This window comes from Lepisosteus platostomus, chromosome 1, assembly GCF_059453375.1.
Source record: "Lepisosteus platostomus isolate fLepPlt1 chromosome 1, fLepPlt1.hap1, whole genome shotgun sequence".
Taxonomy (NCBI): domain Eukaryota; kingdom Metazoa; phylum Chordata; class Actinopteri; order Semionotiformes; family Lepisosteidae; genus Lepisosteus; species Lepisosteus platostomus.
This window is the reverse complement of record NC_142611.1, coordinates 41,518,162-41,535,411: the sequence shown is the minus strand read 5'-3', so window position 1 is coordinate 41,535,411 and position 17,250 is coordinate 41,518,162. Positions and strand designations below refer to the sequence as shown.

Sequence of the window (17,250 nt, the reverse complement as noted above, 5' to 3'; positions counted from 1 at the left end):
AGGTCTCGGAACCACTTACAAGGAGAAAACGTAGGAAAACTCTCGCAAAGAAATCACGCCAAAGCCAATGAAATCCTGATGGAGGCGGGATTTCAGGAAGTTTGGAAAGTTGTTCGGGAGTACAATGGGAAGAAAATACTATGTGCGAGTAAATTTCTGACTTGATCTAATTCAAGGAGGACAGAATTTCTTGGTTTTAAGAAAAGGAAATCTACTAAATATGAATCAGTTGAGTTTGGAAAAAAGCGGTGATTTGTTTCTAGACTGAAGTATTCATTTCACATTGTTCTAATTATAACGGACGACTGTAAAGACACTACATGTCTTTAAATAAAATGTTTCGCTTTTGCAATCTTGTTCTTACAATGTGCAATTATTTTACTAAATTAAAACGAAATGACTATTAATACGAATGGGAAATATATTGCTGTCGCTATACTATCAAAGTACGTGTTAATACATGTATAGTCATCTACAACAAATCACTTCTGATTTTTTATTTCGAAATTAAAAATTGACGAGATATTAAACAATAATACATTTTTACCTCTGTAACTTAAATAGACTTGAGGTGAGTTTTGTTTTCAAGAAAAACTGATGCTGTTTCGAGCAATAACAGCAGTGCTTTGCATCGTAACCGTCCAAGAGGCAATGTGCAAGGAAAAATGGGCGACACAGTCCTGCTTATTTAGTTCTGAAAAGGTAAGACTATATTATATACGTTTCTTATACACTGTATAAGCTTGAACACTCAATGGCCATCAAGACCGATTTTCTAAACGGCCTGGGCCTTTAATTTTAAAGAAACCGACTTAGCTATAGTCAAGTTCCTTTTATGCTGATTGTTGTGTTTCTGTCTTTATTTGTGCATAAAATATACGTCTGTGACTTTGCATTAGTGAACGAATCCTACTGAAGTATTGTATTCAGCAACTTGACTCCTGCAGTCAATGTACTATATTTTATTTCTTTCAGGTGCTGAATGCTGGAGCATCACTGTACACACAGTCAGTGCACAGAAGATGGCCTAACTGTTCCAAAGAACCTGAAGACCATGTTATCTGGAGTTGTGCAGGTTCATGCTGTTGTATTTTGATACAGTTGTTGCACTCCAAAAGTATTGGACCAGCAAAGTCAAATCTATTACTATTATTTCATAGTCAAGCAATTTGTATTTGTAGTTAAGAGGTTAATATGAATGATATTTACAATATGTTTTGTATTGGTGCACTATTTCATACATTTGCATTCAACCTGTGATTTTTAGTGCTCATATACTTATTGAACAGACTTTTTGAACTTATCAATGTTATTTCATGGTTTCATCTTGGCAGTAACCTTAAACATGCAACCAATACAGCTAAGGAGTTCAACAGAGGAACAAAGTGGAAAATCTTAGACTGGTCAAGTCAGTTTTTGTATTTAGGACACTCCAAGAATAGGCTAGAGCTCACAGTGGCTGCAGCAAAACATGTTAAATGTTTATACAAAGAGTCTGGGGAGCTCAGTGGGCTACAGACTTAAGTAGTTATTGCCCCAAAAGGATATGCTACCAAACACAAACTTTACACTCTGAAACTTGAAGTTTACTTATGGTCACTTGAAATCACCAGGCTGAAACAAAGTTTGTTTTTGTTCTTCAATGATCAAATCTATACAGGGAACTACCCAACAAGAAAATGTATATAGTATTGTACTTGTTCATAGAATCTCATGATCACAGGTACACATTGCGTGACTGGTAAGCAAAATACAAGCTTTCGTTTTTGTTTTTCCCTGTTCAGTCCACATGTATAAAAAAGTAAAACAGGGGAACACAATGTTTTGGCTGTGGAGCCTTCTTTAGTCCTGCACGTCAGCTAGACAAAGAACAAATAGAGGCTAATTTCATTCTGAAAAGTAAGAACAAAACAAAAGGTAACAACTGGAAAAACACAGTTGGAAATGTTTTTCCCCCTTTTTCAGCATGGAATTAACCTCTATTTGTTCTTGAGTACCTCACATGCTGATGTAGTTCCCCACTTTTACCATCACAAAAATATATAATATATAAAATGCATAACATTTTAAAATAATGAATAAATAAGGTACCACTAGATGAAACACCCATCTGTTCTGTCATTTTGGCTATGGCCATATCACCCTGCAACTCACAACTGGCAACCCACTGAAGCTAAGCTGGTGTGAGCCTGGTCAGTACCTGGATGGGAGACCTCCTGGGAAAAACTAAGGTTGCTGCTGGAAGAGGTGTTAGTGGGGCCAGCAGGGGGCGCTCACCCTGTGGTCCACGTGGGTCCTAATGCCCCAGTATAGTGATGGGGACACTATACTGTAAACAGGTGCCGTCCTTTGGATGAGACGTAAAACCGAGGTCCTGACTCTCTGTGGTCATTTAAAATCCCAGGGCGTTTCTCGAAAAGAGTAGGGGTGTAACCCTGGTGTCCTGGCCAAATTTCCCATTGGCCCTAACCAATTATGGCCTCCTAATAATCCCCATCTATGAATTGGCTTCATTACTCTCTGCTCTCCTTCCCACTAATAGCTGATGTGTGGTGAGCGTTCTGGCGCACTATGGCTGCTGTCGCATCATCCAGGTGGATGCTGCACATTGGTGGTGGTGGAGGGGAGACCCCATTACCTGTAAAGCGCTTTGAGTGGAGTGTCCAGAAAAGCGCTATATAAGTTTAAGCAATTATTATTATTATTATTTTCAGGTTGTGGAATTGGCTACTAAAAAACAGCTACTCTTGGTCTTGGTCTCTTTGACATTCATTTCAGTAACCAGGCAACAGGTGGTACCAACAGTGCCACAATGTACTGAAATACTGCAAAAAAAAAATATTTAAACCTATCAGGTTGTGCAGTGGGACCTTCACTGATGAAGACTGCTCTTCTAAACATCCTAAGGGAATTGCTTAAATGTCAGTACCCCAAGAAGCCTTTTCTTTACCTTGTGATTTAAATAGTCAGTAGCACTGCAGTCCTGTATTTTTGGTATCCTGAAATGATGCTGTTCATTAATAAATATGGGTATTCTCTGAACTTCCTGCCCTGTAGGGTTGCAGTAACTCTGTTAATGAACTGTTTGTTAGATTTCTGCTCTATTATAGAATAAGAAATTCTATTAACTCTGTTTTGATTTTAGTGGTTGTTGCTTAATTCTGCTGTGTATTTCATGAAGTACAGAAAGTATTCACCCCCCTGAGCAAGTGCAGTATTGGTAAGACCAGAATTTTCAATGCTTTGTTTCCTGTTGATTCACATAAGATGTTTTCCATTGCATAACAGAAATATATGAACAAGATCTTGTTTACTGAAGTATTCATGTCTCCAAGTCAGTGCTTACAGAAGAACCTATTGCAACACTGACAGCCTTGAGTGTTCTTGGGTATGTCTGTCTCAGCTTTGAACAACCGGATTAGGGATTTGTGCCCATTCTTCTTTGCAGATGTGCTCAAGCTGTCAAGTTGAATGGTGAGCATCGGTGAACTGCAGTCGTCAAGTTCCTCTACAGATTCTCAATGGGATTCAAGTCCAGACTTTGGCTGTACCACTGAGGAACATTCAATTTCTTGATATGAAACAGCTGCAGTATCGCTTTGGTTGTATGCTCAGGGTCATTGCTCCATGCATTGTTTTCTTTATCCTGGCAACTGCTTCAGTCCTTGTTGCTGAAATCATCTCCCTAAGATGTTGCTGCCATCCCCATGCTTCACAGAAGGTGTTGCACAGGTGATGAGCTGTGTTTGGTGTTTGCCTGGCAAAGAGTTCCAAGTTTTGTTTCATGACAGCAGCGAGTCTCTGGCGATATGGTCTTGGCGTCTTCCATGTACTGTGCCTTTTTGCAAGCTTTTCTTTGTAGTGGCTTCTGTCTAGCCACTGTCCCACAGGGGCTAAATATGTGTAAAGCTGCAGACATTGTTGGATTTTGGACAGGTTCTCCTATCTCAGCCATGGAACTCTGTAGTTTTATTAAGGGTGTCATTGGGTTCTTGGCCACACCTCTAACCAAACTTCTTCTTGTCTGGTTGCTCAGTTTGGGAGGACGTCCTGCTCTTGGGTGGTTGAGTATTTTTCCATCTCTTGATGATGGAATCGACTGTGCTCCTTGGAAATTCCGACACCCTAGATGTGTTTTTTTCGACCCTGCTGAGATCTACTGTATGCCTCCTAACCTTTCTAACATGGACTTCATGGTAGAGTTTCCGCTCTATCATGCACTGTCAAATGAGTGAGCTTATATAGACAAAAGTATTTGTTCTGTAATCTTGTCAACCAATTGAATTGAACACAAGTGGACAACTTTTAGAGTGATCTCACAAGGGAATTGGATGCACCTTAGTTCAGTTTGGTGTATCATAACAAAGAGGGTGAATAATAACATCAAGACACTTCAAATGTTTTCTTTCACTTTTGCCATTGTAGACAAGGTTGTGTTGATGAGTGAGAAAACATCCCATGTAAATATATTTCTATTTGAGTTTGTACCATAAATTCTGAAAAACTCAAAGTTGATGAATTCACTGTTTTCTCTGTTCACAGAGAGAGGACGTGGCACTCTGTGTACGAAGCTAGGACAGACTCCAGAATATTGTTCTGATCCTTCTATTGCCTCATCTGCACCAAGTGATCCCTGGAGCCATTCATTGTTCGGTCTTATTAGTTCCTTTAAAGATGGCGTTCTCTACTGGATCAGAAGAGAATCTTTGCCAAGACACAAAAAAGTAAGTTTTCTTGTGTAGGATATTCACATATTTTTGTGGACTTTATTTCAATCTGTTGAATCACAGAATCAGTGAATTAATTGATACGCATCACACTCATTAATTGTTTTCTGCCCAGGAAACTGAAATCTTTAATGTCCTAAGTAATACAAAATAAATGTGTGTAGATGTAAGTCTATGAATGTGGTTCTCTGCCTTCTCTAAATAAATTTGTGAATCTATTTTGTTTTGTATAAACTTTCAGAATAACTTTGTGTCACATATGGAATTTACTATTGCATGTTTTCTGTGATTTTGATCATGAATATCAAGTGTAGGTGTTACAGTATCCAAATATTTAACATGGATATGTCTTTTGATCTTTTTTTATTGTTTTCATTTCAGTTTCATCGATCTGTATCGGCGCTGTGCCTGTGTCATTGAGAGAACTTCCAGCATTTCAGAAACTGAAAATCACTTTCAGACTAAAATGCTGAAGTACTGATACAATGACTCTGTTAATCATTACTTGCCTTCCATGACGTTCTGTAGTGCGATTGGGTTGTCAACTTTTCAATAGGAATGCCTTTCCAGAGTTGTTAAGCATTGATTTCTGGAGTAGGTGGAGCATGTTCCTCATGCACATTTTCACTTTGCAACGAAACTTGCAGAAAACTACACTATCGTAATAATGCGTCCTGAACTCTCCATCATCTGAACTAAAAAAAGAGCTTTGTTGCTTTACTTAATAAGCAACCGGCAATTACAAAGGTAGCATTCTGGTGAGCAACATCATTAAGAATGATTCAAAATGAGTGACGTTTCAACTGACCCAGGTTGTGTGAGAATGGTGCTGGAACAAATCGTATTTTGACTTGATCCCTTTTTGGTTCCAATTAAAAAGGGGGGACGTACTGCATAAGCTCTTTACCAGCCCAGTTCTGTTGCATCTCTGATGTTCACATGACTTAATGAGAATAAGAAAAATATAGAATCTGCAGTGGCAGAAAAAGTTTATGAAGGTTTAGGATTTTCACACATTTGAAACCTTAAGTCTTTATTGGTATGTACCTACTGATAGACAGTTAACCAGATGAAACAAATCACATAAAATATGATACTCTTTCAACATTTATTTATCCTCAAGTACAATATGCAATATCCATCATGTGTGGCAAAGTATGCGAACCTTTTGATTCAGGAATTGGTGGGACCTCCTTGAGCAGCAATAAATGCATCAGTATATTTCCTGGGACCTTTAATCAGTCTCTCACATCAGTTTGAGGAATTTTGTCCTACCTCTCCTTACAGAACGCCTTTAGCTCTTAGATTTTAGTGGTTGCCTTGCATGGAGAGTGCAGTCCAGGTCCTTCCACAATATTTGAATGGGGTTTTGGTCTGGACTTTGGAAAAGGCCATTGTAAAATGTAGAATTTCTTCTGGAGCCATTCATTTGTTCGTAGGTCTGCTTGTTTGTTTAGGATCATTGTCTTGCTGCAAGACCCAGTTTTGATTCAGCTTCAGGTCATGGAAGGACGGCCTGCCCTTCTTCCTGAGAATTTTCTGATGCAGTGCAGAATTCAGGGTTCTGTCAGTGATGACAAGCTGTCCAGGTCCCGAGGCAGAAAAGGCAGCCCCAAACCATCACACTCCCACCAGCATGCTTCACGTCCGTGATGTAGTTGGGATGAGGCTCTTCTGTTGATGATGAGGTTCTTTGAAAGCAGTGTTTGGTTATCACCCGCCATAACATTTCTCATTGAGCTAAAGTTCCACATTTAACTCATCTGTCCAGAGAACATTGTTTCATATTTAGATTCTATATTTTTTGGGGATTCATGAACATTTTCTCAGCACTGTAAACGTCCTCTCCAAATTATTTTTTTCTACCACAGCCTCATGTACTGTACAGTAGTTCTCATTTTGAACTCACTTTAAGGAGCATCTGTGAGTATCCACAAAAGTATTTAATTGACCTATTTGTGACCTTTTGTTTTAGATTCGAAGTCTGGTTAAAGCTCATACATTTGGTCTCACTTTTCACAAATGTGCACAAGTAAGTTATTTTTGAGTGATGCATTTTCTAAATATAATGATTTAACCGATATAACATCAGTGTTTTATTTTCATTGCACGTGAATTGGATTTTTTTCATTAGTTTTGATTTACAAGCAGTGATCTTGTGCAGTGTACGTTTATGATTTATATGTATGTACATTACATGCTGTTATTATGTCCACGTTATCCTGCTTGTGACCAATAATTGTTATGCACATCAAATAAAGGTCCCATATTAATAGAGGTTTATATTTAAGTAATGCATTTAACTTTTTACCCAAAGTTTTCTTGTTTCATTTACTTCAATACACAGTCAGTGTCAGTGTGCTAAAAATTGTACCGTTATCCAGTGCAGTGTAGTGTAGCTTAAGAAACTCATGCTACTGTATTTCCTTTTTTGTTTCCTGAAAACCAGGTGGATGTAGGTAAAGAATTCCCCACACTGACTATCATTCTGCTGGTCAATAATACAGCTGGTGCATCAGCCTACAACCTTTCTCAGCTGAGCATAAGGGATGCAGTTGCAGGCCTCACCTTACTGGCAAACGGTGGAAATTTGTTGGAAAGTGGTTTTCAGACTTTTACCACAGACTCTCTGACAGGTAAAAAAATACCAGGTTTCATGTAACTATATATCTAGTTATATATGTCCTCCAATTTAAATTTTCCATTGTTTAACCTTTTCTGTTGCAGCTTTGATAAGCCTTTATTGCTAGTTTGTTTTTCATCCTTATATTTTTCCTCACTCATACAAGTTCAAATGGCCAGTGGCCCAAAACTTAATATGGAATTTTTTTGGATCCAACAAGAAGAGAAGCTTTTTCAAAAATCTGTATGTCACTAAACAGAATTAGCTATTCTGGAAAGCTCTTGTCTGATCAGAGTGGATATAGACATAAGATGTTCATGTGTGTCTGCCATGCGATGAACTGGTATTCCATCCAGGGTGTCCCCTGCTTTGTGTCCATTGCTTCCCTGCAACCCTGAATTAAAAGAAGCGGTTTGAAAATGGATGGATAGGTGCTAACAGATGTTGCTGGAAGTATATTCTGTATGGGAAGTTCATTTTACAGTTGTTTGATTTGGGAAAACTCCAAACTAAGTTAAATAATATTCCTGGAGAAAATAATCCATATACAGTATAACTAAAAGGTTAACATTAAGAGGGATTTGATTGAGTCCTTAATTTCTGCTTTTTATTTTCTTTGTTTTATATACAGTACAGTACACCAGACATTTTCCCAAAAACCACTGAAAGCACAGTTTGTTTTATAGGCTTCTTGTAGATTTCATTTAGATATCTCTACAGTATGTCCTTTTAATGTTATAAGTAAGAGTTACTGAAAAATAGAGAGCGAATAGAGAGCAAAAATGGCATTTTTTAATCTCATGTTTACATTTGGACACAACATAAAATCTGTATTTGACCTACAGTATGCACCCACATATTGGCACATTAAAGGCTTCATTACAAATGATTCAAACCCTAAATCTCGACAAATTCTGTTTTAACTCAAAACATGAATATTTTGTGATGCTAATTCTAGATTTAAATGTCATTTAGATAACTGTAAGTCTACCCCACCATCAAGCCTTATAATAACTGCAACCCACACCGATGCTTTAAGCTAAATGCACCCTAACAATCAGACTGTGACACTAAGCCTTTTAAAACTTATCCTGAATTGAAGTGGATATCCAGTTTTAATGGAAACACTGATCATAACAATTGCTGTCAAAGCTTAACCCCAGTCTGAACACGTGCTGTACCCCCATCTTAACTGGAGTCTAGGCTTTAGCTGAATTAGTCAAAATCTTATTCTATAAGAACTCAGGCGTTACCTTAACACTCATTGCGCCTTCAACAGTAATTCTAATTTTTGACCTCAGACTTAAATACATCTTCCTTCTCTGACTTAAACCTCTAAATTAAACGTTAATTCGATCCTAAAAGGGCCCAGTATACCAAATATTCAAAATGTGGAAAAGCTTGAAAAAGTGTTTTAGTAAAGGTTTAATCCCTATTGTTCTTATTTTCAGCTGGATCATGCTACACGGTGAAGTATTCAGCCCAGATGAAAGGAGAACAAAATGACATATTGTCATTGCCTGCCTACCTGACATTTTCCAATGCTTCGCAGGTAAGAATGTTGTGTATTAATTTATTATTAAACAGATATTCACACACTGTTATACTGCCTTCAGTCCAGTGTAATATACTGTAAGACTAGAACTGCCTTCTTCCTTCCATTGTCCATCCTTGCACATTCCCCTGCAGTTCCTGCAGCAGTCATCATCCCTGCTTGGCTTGCTACTCAATCCACTGAAAACAAACTGCCCTTTGGCTTACATTTTTTTACGCCCCATAGAAAACATGGAACACTGCGTCCCCTTGTGCTCTCTTCAACCCACTGCAACTTCGGCTTCATCTTGCCCTTCCCCACTCCTCCTTTCCTGCTCTCCTTGTAGGAGCCCTTTTGGCGTCAGTCTGTCGGCACTGCTGCCAGGCTCCAGGCTCCTCATTCACAGCCCTCACCACCCCCATGCCAGTGGCCTCATTGCTGCCAAGGTTACGTCCCTTCTCAAGCCCCACGTCCCACCCTGCCCTCTTGCGTCCAGTTGGTGTAGTGACTCCACCAACTCAATTCTCTCAAAAGTACTAGACTCCTTAGGTACCCTTAAGGACCATTGGTTTTGTTGCTGTTTTTGGAGGGGGTAGCAGGCAGACTTGATAAGCCAAGACGCTTGCCTTCAGCATTTCAAGTCCACTATTAAGTCTTCGAGTCTCTTGTCCTTGTTACTCTTTAGGAAGTAGTTACACTCTACTTGTTCCTGTACGATTTCTGTAACAGGCTGCCATACAGTCCACCCTCATCTCTGATACTCTTTCGGGGTTAGTGGAGTATTTTCCAATGCCCATGAAGCAATCCTAACTCTTTCATGAAATCTTGGATCAGTGTTCCCCTGAATCTTTCCATATACTGTACAGTATCTGAACCTTACACATCACAAACTGTCATTGAAGATGTTGCATCTATGTTATGGGGTTCCTTTAATATTTGGGTGGGGGCATTCAACCTTATCCTCACTGGCTGGCTGCTGTTCCCTCAGGCAGACAAAGTTATGGCAAATAAACCTTTAATAAATTCCAAACATTCAATACTTTTTGTCTTTTTATTGCATTAATTAGGATTTGGCAGAACCACTGAATTCATAATTACGGAATGCATGAAAAACGAATTAATAATTACATTTTATGTCTCATTTTCTAAATAGGACTTTTCAGTAATTCAGTGTGATGATTCTACAGAATGCCTTTAGATCGTTTTTACTTAAAATGTCTCATACCATACTGATATTACTAATATTTGTCTACAGATCTATAATGCTATAGTCGACACATTGTTGTATCTATTTTTCTTGTTTTTTTTGCTCTTTTCTTAGAATGACATTAATTTATTTGGTCCTGTGGTTGCGAATTTTACCCTGAGGGTGAATTCAACAGCAAAGGTAAAGTGATCTCTTTTAAGTCCGGTCGAGAAGCAAAACCTATTATGCTGTCACAAAAAGCGGCACACTGACCTATTAAGAACTCAGAATTGATTTCTGCTGAGTAATGTAAACACTTGTCATCTTTATGAAGACATATTTGATTAGGTAGGGCTTTAGAGGTTTGATTAAAATGAGCATACTGTATAGACTGAATTAAAGGAATTGTAACATTTCTATATTAAATACGTTTTTCATTTTATACCCACCTACGCAATTTGGAATTGCTTTACAGTTTGGCTTGCAGCCATGATCCCTATACCCAGACAGGCAGAGTACAGACATAGTTAGCCATTTATCTTATGAAATGCTGGTGGCTCTGTAACGACATACGAAATACAGTGCTAACTGGAGGGTAGACGTGTCCCTCACTGTTGTCAATGTACGCCTAAAGGTTCCTTGAAAGTGATAGCCCTCACTGTTTTTGCTGGGAGCCAAGAGAACTAATCCCAACCCCTTCCTCAGTGAAGTTATAAGGAGGAATCCCAGTCATTTGGCTGGTGACACAACCCAGGCTTGGACAGGCAACATCTGAATCATAGAGCTCAACCAGCAAGCACTGTGTCTTCAGTTTTTAAAGTTTAGTTTGTCAGTTTTTCTTCACTAGATCAGTGAGCTTTGCGTATGAGCTATAACACAGTCACATGCACTATAATTATGTGACAAGAACTGTCAAATGTGTGAGTATGTTTTGCAGTGCATTATTTTTTAGTATTCTATCATATTATTTTAGATGTGTCATTAATTCCAACTTTATGTTCCTGACTGCTATGTTTACAGTGGTTCAAATAGTTTTGTGATACATTCTTAACATAAATTAGTAGATTCTAGTAAATGCAATTTAACAGGAACACCAGAGGGCAGTGTTTTATCATTTTCATCATTTTAAAATTCATATTCTTTAACTAGCTTTTTTTAAGTTGAGTGTAAGGTGTGTAGAATTTTCCTTTTTAAAAAAATAATCTGCAGACTTTCAGTGGACAATAATAGTATGGTTCACATAAAATGTAATAACTGTAATCAGAAATGTAATGTGGGTTAGTTTCAGTGTGGCATATGAGATTGCTTGAGCTCTTTAACAAAAAAAAACACCTTTGAGTTTGAAAGATAGTGTGCAATACAGCATGCCTTGCCTTCCAGCTTTACTAGGCCTATACCCTAGATAGACAGTGTGACTGATTACATTCATTCTGAAATAATTTTATTGCTCGGGTACTGAAGGAAAAGTACTCAAAAATATAAATTAGACTTTTAACTCCTATTTTGCTTTTGTACATGTGTGTTGCTTAAGATGGTATCTATTTGCATGAGTGCCTGCAAATGCAACAGAAATAATTATTTTGCTACCTCTGTTTATTTTTTTCTCCAAAAGAAAATATTGAGTGAAATATTAAGATGCAAACAGTTACCTCCTAAAAATATTTTGGACCAAATAATTTTGATGAGCATCATACTACAAAAGAATAAATACATAAACATCCAGAATGCATGGACTTCAGATTTTTCACATGAAGGGCATCTTCTGTAAATTGACAGAGTGTAAAATGATTCTCCTGCTTTCAGTACCTGAATAAAAAAATACATTAATGAAGCTGCTGAATTAGGTATATAAACTATGGGTTCATTCATCGATTCAGAGTCTAATCGTATCCTCTCTTTAAGAAGATAAACATTTTGTTTAATGCTTGATTTTCTGTATTTTAAGAGTCCTCTCTGAAAATTAGTGCTGGGAATCGATTCTTCTTCTGGATTATTTCTCTTAAACATTTAGAATAATAATGATAATGTCTCATGTAAGGTCTGTTAAACAATGCAGACCAAAGTTCATCTGACATGTTGCTAATTAACGTATTTGATTTGAGAATTATGCTCAGATTTATTTTTTCTAATCAGACTGTTTTTCTGAAGTTTTGCACATTATTTTGTATTATATATACTTTGTTTTATATATGCTTTTTTTGTAAATTGAGTTGATTGTGAGAAGCTATGCTTTCCTTCTGATATTGGCATTCAGAGGTTCAAAGCATCGAGTAGGTACCCTCAGCTATTTCACTAACCACCCTTAAAGGCTTCAGAGTCTGATACAAAAAAAAAACATTACATAATGTATTTCGTGATGCAGCATATAATATTAACTGTAAGTGAATTGTTACCTAGACCATTTCTCCACATTTCTTTGCTTGATTTTATCCTGTATTTTTATGTCCAAGCCTGATTATTTTTAATTGGATTCTTTTCAAGGGATCTCTCCTGTTCTTATTTTTTTCCCTGTGATATGCTGTTCTTTTGAGAATGCCTATTACCTCTTAGCATTTATTACTGAATTCCACATGACTGGTAAGCTGTTTAGGCTAGTGTTCACATCCCAATGTCATTTCAGTGTGTTTATTTCTTGCTCATTAAGGAAGGGTTGCAGTTTAACGTTCGAAAAACTGAAAGACCTTAAATCTTAAAGTAGCATCAACATGAGTATCGTTACCCTGTTCCTGAATGAAATCTGTCTGCCAAGATTTGTGTATACTGTACATCATCCTCGATGTCATTCCCCATAGCCTTCATGCTGATGAACAAATAATTATAAATTATATCCTATGAGAGGAAATGAGTGATGATACAGATAAAAGATGCCCCTCTATACAATTTCTATTTTTTAAATTTTTTTTAGGTTTCTTCAAATCATGGCATCCACTTTGTTGGCTTCTTAGTGGGATTCCTTGTCGCCTCCATTCTTATGACTCTGGCTTTCCTCCTATTTTCTTGGATTGGTATCCCACAAATGTCTTGTTGTAAAAGAGTAAGTATAGTTACCACATATTTATAAAACGGATAGTTCCGGTCCTAAAATCTGATTGGCTGACACACTTTCGTAGCCGTGCTATATTCGCTTATATACGCACACCCAGGAAGGACTTTAGACTTTTTGCTATGTGATAAAGAAATATCAATGCGCTGACCGATAAATTACAGTCAATCAAATCAATCACGTAAGCTTTTAAAGATGACTTCTTAGCGTAGATAAGAAAGCTTGGATTCTCAGGTATTTTATACATGTATCTTCTTCTGCTGTCCTCGTTGGGCTGTTGAGGATCCTTGTGATTTTTTGTGCTCTCGTTGAATGATAATGTCGCATAGTTTAAATCATTTTCATTCTTATAAATGATCAAACGCTCGGTTAAAAGCAAGGGAGATTATGTCTGTTATAGTTATAGCGAGAGTTCAATGCGGCATTATTGGAAACCCAATTTTAATGACAAAGCGCTGGAGTGATATCCTGACAGGCGATGAGACCAGCGCCAGGGAAAAACAAAATGCCTGACGAACTAGGGACTGGACAGCTTTTCAATGGTTGTACGATCAATGGAAATGTTCAAATAAATGTGCTAAAGAAAAACAAAAAACAAGTCATTTATTCCTTTATCATATTGGCTAGCTAATGTTATCTGTTTTCTAGTTAATGTTACTTATGGCTGTGTTTCTGCGTTGCGTAGCAATGAGGGACTATATTCTCAGATTGAGGAACGTAAACAGCTTAATTTTCGTGTTAAATATTTTTTTAAATTAAAATTCATTCTATACAGCAATCTCATATTAAGGGGCCGTTTTATTAAAGCAATAAGGCACTCGAGGCCTGTGCTATATTGTGAATATAGTTACAGTTAAAAGGGTTGCCGACTAACAATGGCTTTTAACTGTGACTATATTCACGATACAGCACGGCCTCTCCTGCCTTATTGCTTAAATATATACATACGGTATTTACTTCTGGACATTGTTCAAGTCTCTTTTTAAAAAGAAAATTGGTTACCTAAACAAAAAGGACAATTTTGATTAAACCCCTAGGAAAAGCTAGTGCAAAACAATTACATAAAGCACCCAGGTTGTGTATGGCCTTCTTGGGGGGAAAGTTGCACAATTTCAGAAGGATTTCTGGAAAGACCCGCCACTGCGTGAGGAATTAAAATTGACTCCTTTGGCCAAATATTCTTTTGAATTGATTCTGCTTGGCATGGCAAGATTGTGAGCCGTAAAATCTGTTGCATCATTTAAAGATGGTATAAATTTGAAATAGGGTTATTTAACATATCCTGGCATGAGCTCAAGCCTTAATGCCAAGAAATATCTGTGTGATGTATGTAGTTATTTGTGCCTGGAGACGGAACAGACTGAGCTGGAAGGCTGTCTTGTCATGGCTCCAGTGTTCCTCTTAAAGATACGAAGCACTAGGCACTGGTAAAACAAAAGTAAAGCATTTTTCCAGTCAAGATGGAGAATGCATTTAAAATTCAATGTGTCGAAATAATGCCTTTAGATTTCAGCCAACAATTCTGTAATTTCGAAAAAGTCTGTAGTTATAACTGGAATGACCTGGCTTCTGGAGTGAATAGAAGAAATTGGAGTGGGGGTGCCTTCTATAAGAGTTTAAAGGTGAACAGAGTGTTCATTGTTTATAACATAAAAAATGGTTATTATAGATACTCTGCTTCATATATATGATTAACATAAGTAAATCTCCCCTCTTTCAAAGTAAGACAGAGTCTCCATCTTAATCAACACACTGAAATTCTCTGATAATGAAAAAATACTCTAATCTGTAACAGGTTTTGACTTATATTCTTCATTCTCTTGAACTTCTAAATCAGATGTTTTTAATTGCACATGACTATGTGCTTCCACATAATTAAACTTATGCCTCCAAATAATTAGCTTAATTGACCTCTTATCACCTTCAGCTAAGTAAAGGATATTTTCCACTGGTGCTATTCAGATATCGATTCATTTCTATTGACATTGTAATGATCTGTTCAGATACTGTAAATGTAATTTTGAATTAACTTGAACTACAATTACTTAAAAACAAGTAAATAAGTGGGTATCAGACAGCTCTAGTACGAATAATACAACAATAGAGTAAAGGACCCACCTGATAGCCTGTTTAACAACACTTAAGTCTGCAGCATCACATTTGGCCTCAATGAAAATATGGACATCTTTTACAGTCTTAGAAATCCATTTTGCAGGGAACATTGTAAGTGTCTTCATGAATGTAAGAAGAATCACCCTGACAATAGCATTTATTACCATGCTATGAAGTGTGTATTGGTTGTGACCTCCTTCAAGGATTGGATGCATTTTTTGGCTGCTTTTGTTAATGATGTCTGACGTTACAGCCACTGTGTGTGTTTCAGATTTTTAATTGAATCAGTGATGGTTGTGATGGAATCTGTAATATAGCACTATCAGACTTTTGTGATGCTGCATGTAACAACAGGAATGTCATTGTTTTATAATCTGTTTTACGGCAAGATGATCATTTTAAATCATTTGAGGATCAAGAGTATATAATTTCTTAATATTTAAAACAAAATGTAAATTAAATTCTGAATTACCATTGTTGCTCTAAAACACAGTCTCTGGTCACACAGTGTGGTCAGATGTCACTAGCAAAGGAAACTGGATAGAAGACAGTGGCAGAAGTATAGCCTCTACAGCAAGCTTTTACATTCTTTACCTTTGCGGATTATTCTGCACTGTTTTCGTCTGGCCTCGGGTTGGGAATTTGTGTGTGTAAAATGTAGTAAAACAGAGGCAGAACAGTGGAAAACGTGTTTCTTTGGTTCCCATTGTACATAACCGACAGATTTTTCCAGACAACAAATCTGACTTTAGTTGCCAATGGGAGGATATGAATAAAACATTTGAGGAGTCGAGTGTGATGTAGCAGATGTAGAGATGTGATGGGACCAGTGGGCCAGCAGTCAAGAAACCTCTAATAACCCTTCACTTCTGGAATATTCATGGTAGAAATTACTAGTTAAAAGTAAATGCATGTGCATACCACAAGTGCACCAAGGTGGTCCAACATCAACACATATTTCATTTTATTGTTAGTTTCTAGACATGGAGTGTCAGCAAAACTATATATATGCAGGCTATTAGATCCAAAGGTTCAATTTAGTCATATCCCACTATTTCATATAAAGAATAGGCCTATTTACTTTTCAGGTGGTGAATTCTAAGCATGGTGTATATAATGGGAAGTTACAATAGAATTCATGAAAATGTGTGCTTCCCCATTGCACTGTTTCCACAAAGAAGTGAAAAAATGCAGAGGTGAAAAGACCCAATATTCATCTAGGATGCCAGAGAGAGGAAAATATGATAACACCAGAACAACAGCAAAAAAAAAAAAAAAAAGATATGATTTGGATTCATATATTAGAAAAGTTTAATGCTGCAATATTGTAGTGAGAAGCCGTATTCTTACATGTTTTATTTTGTGCTCATGTCTGGTCAATTACCTTATCCATCATTCCTAATGGTTGCACTGGCTTTTCCTTTCAGAAGAGGAGAGGTGGTCTTTCTGGGGACACCGAACCAGAATATGCAGTGTGCAACATCAGTGAGACAGCCAAAGAAGAGGCAGCCTTTGAGGATAAAATTGTCGACATTATGATCTTGGAGGATCCTCAAAACATGTACCAAGCTTTAGAAAAGTAAGTTTAAAAGTTCATTTCATTTTATGAAATTATTTAGATTATGTATTTTGATCAGTTCTCAGTTGTATTTGAATTTTGTTACAGACGTATTTGTTCTTTAAAATGATCTTGATTATCATAAGACTAGGATTGTTAGCCTCCCTAAATTTTCCCCTTAATTCATTTCGTGAACTAATTTCATTTCTCTTCTGTATGGTGGTTACTGAAATTCTTTTATGGATGAAATGAATTATGTCTCCTTCTTTATGTGAATTGCACCGAAATTTTGTGAATATTGTAAGAGGACCAGGGGAAGGGTCATTTATAACCGGTATTTCCGAAACGAAACACTGAATATACTCGATATAGACCTGGGCAAGATGGCCGCCAAGGATAACCAGCTGACCCGCTGTTGGAAAAGGCCTATGCAGCGAAACAAGGAGACACAGTTGAACTACATCAGG

At 37.2% G+C, this 17,250-nt stretch overlaps 1 protein-coding gene across 2 annotated transcripts in view; it reads left to right on the top strand.

Annotated features, from left to right (window-relative positions):
* Positions 1–103: 103 nt before the first annotated feature.
* Positions 104–17,250, top strand: part of evc2 (EvC ciliary complex subunit 2) — a 122,157-nt gene continuing 105,010 nt past the window's right edge. The window contains exons 1-9 of one of the 2 annotated variants that reach the window (XM_088628807.1): positions 104–702; positions 976–1,075; positions 4,543–4,724; positions 6,703–6,759; positions 7,177–7,363; positions 8,802–8,902; positions 10,206–10,271; positions 12,976–13,104; positions 16,653–16,804. In XM_088628807.1, the coding sequence (XP_088484933.1) occupies positions 598–702; positions 976–1,075; positions 4,543–4,724; positions 6,703–6,759; positions 7,177–7,363; positions 8,802–8,902; positions 10,206–10,271; positions 12,976–13,104; positions 16,653–16,804 (1,079 nt within the window). In that variant the 5' untranslated portion in view covers positions 104–597. The remainder of the gene's footprint in view (positions 703–975; positions 1,076–4,542; positions 4,725–6,702; positions 6,760–7,176; positions 7,364–8,801; positions 8,903–10,205; positions 10,272–12,975; positions 13,105–16,652; positions 16,805–17,250) is intronic. The other variant, XM_088628800.1, reaches the window with a different exon arrangement.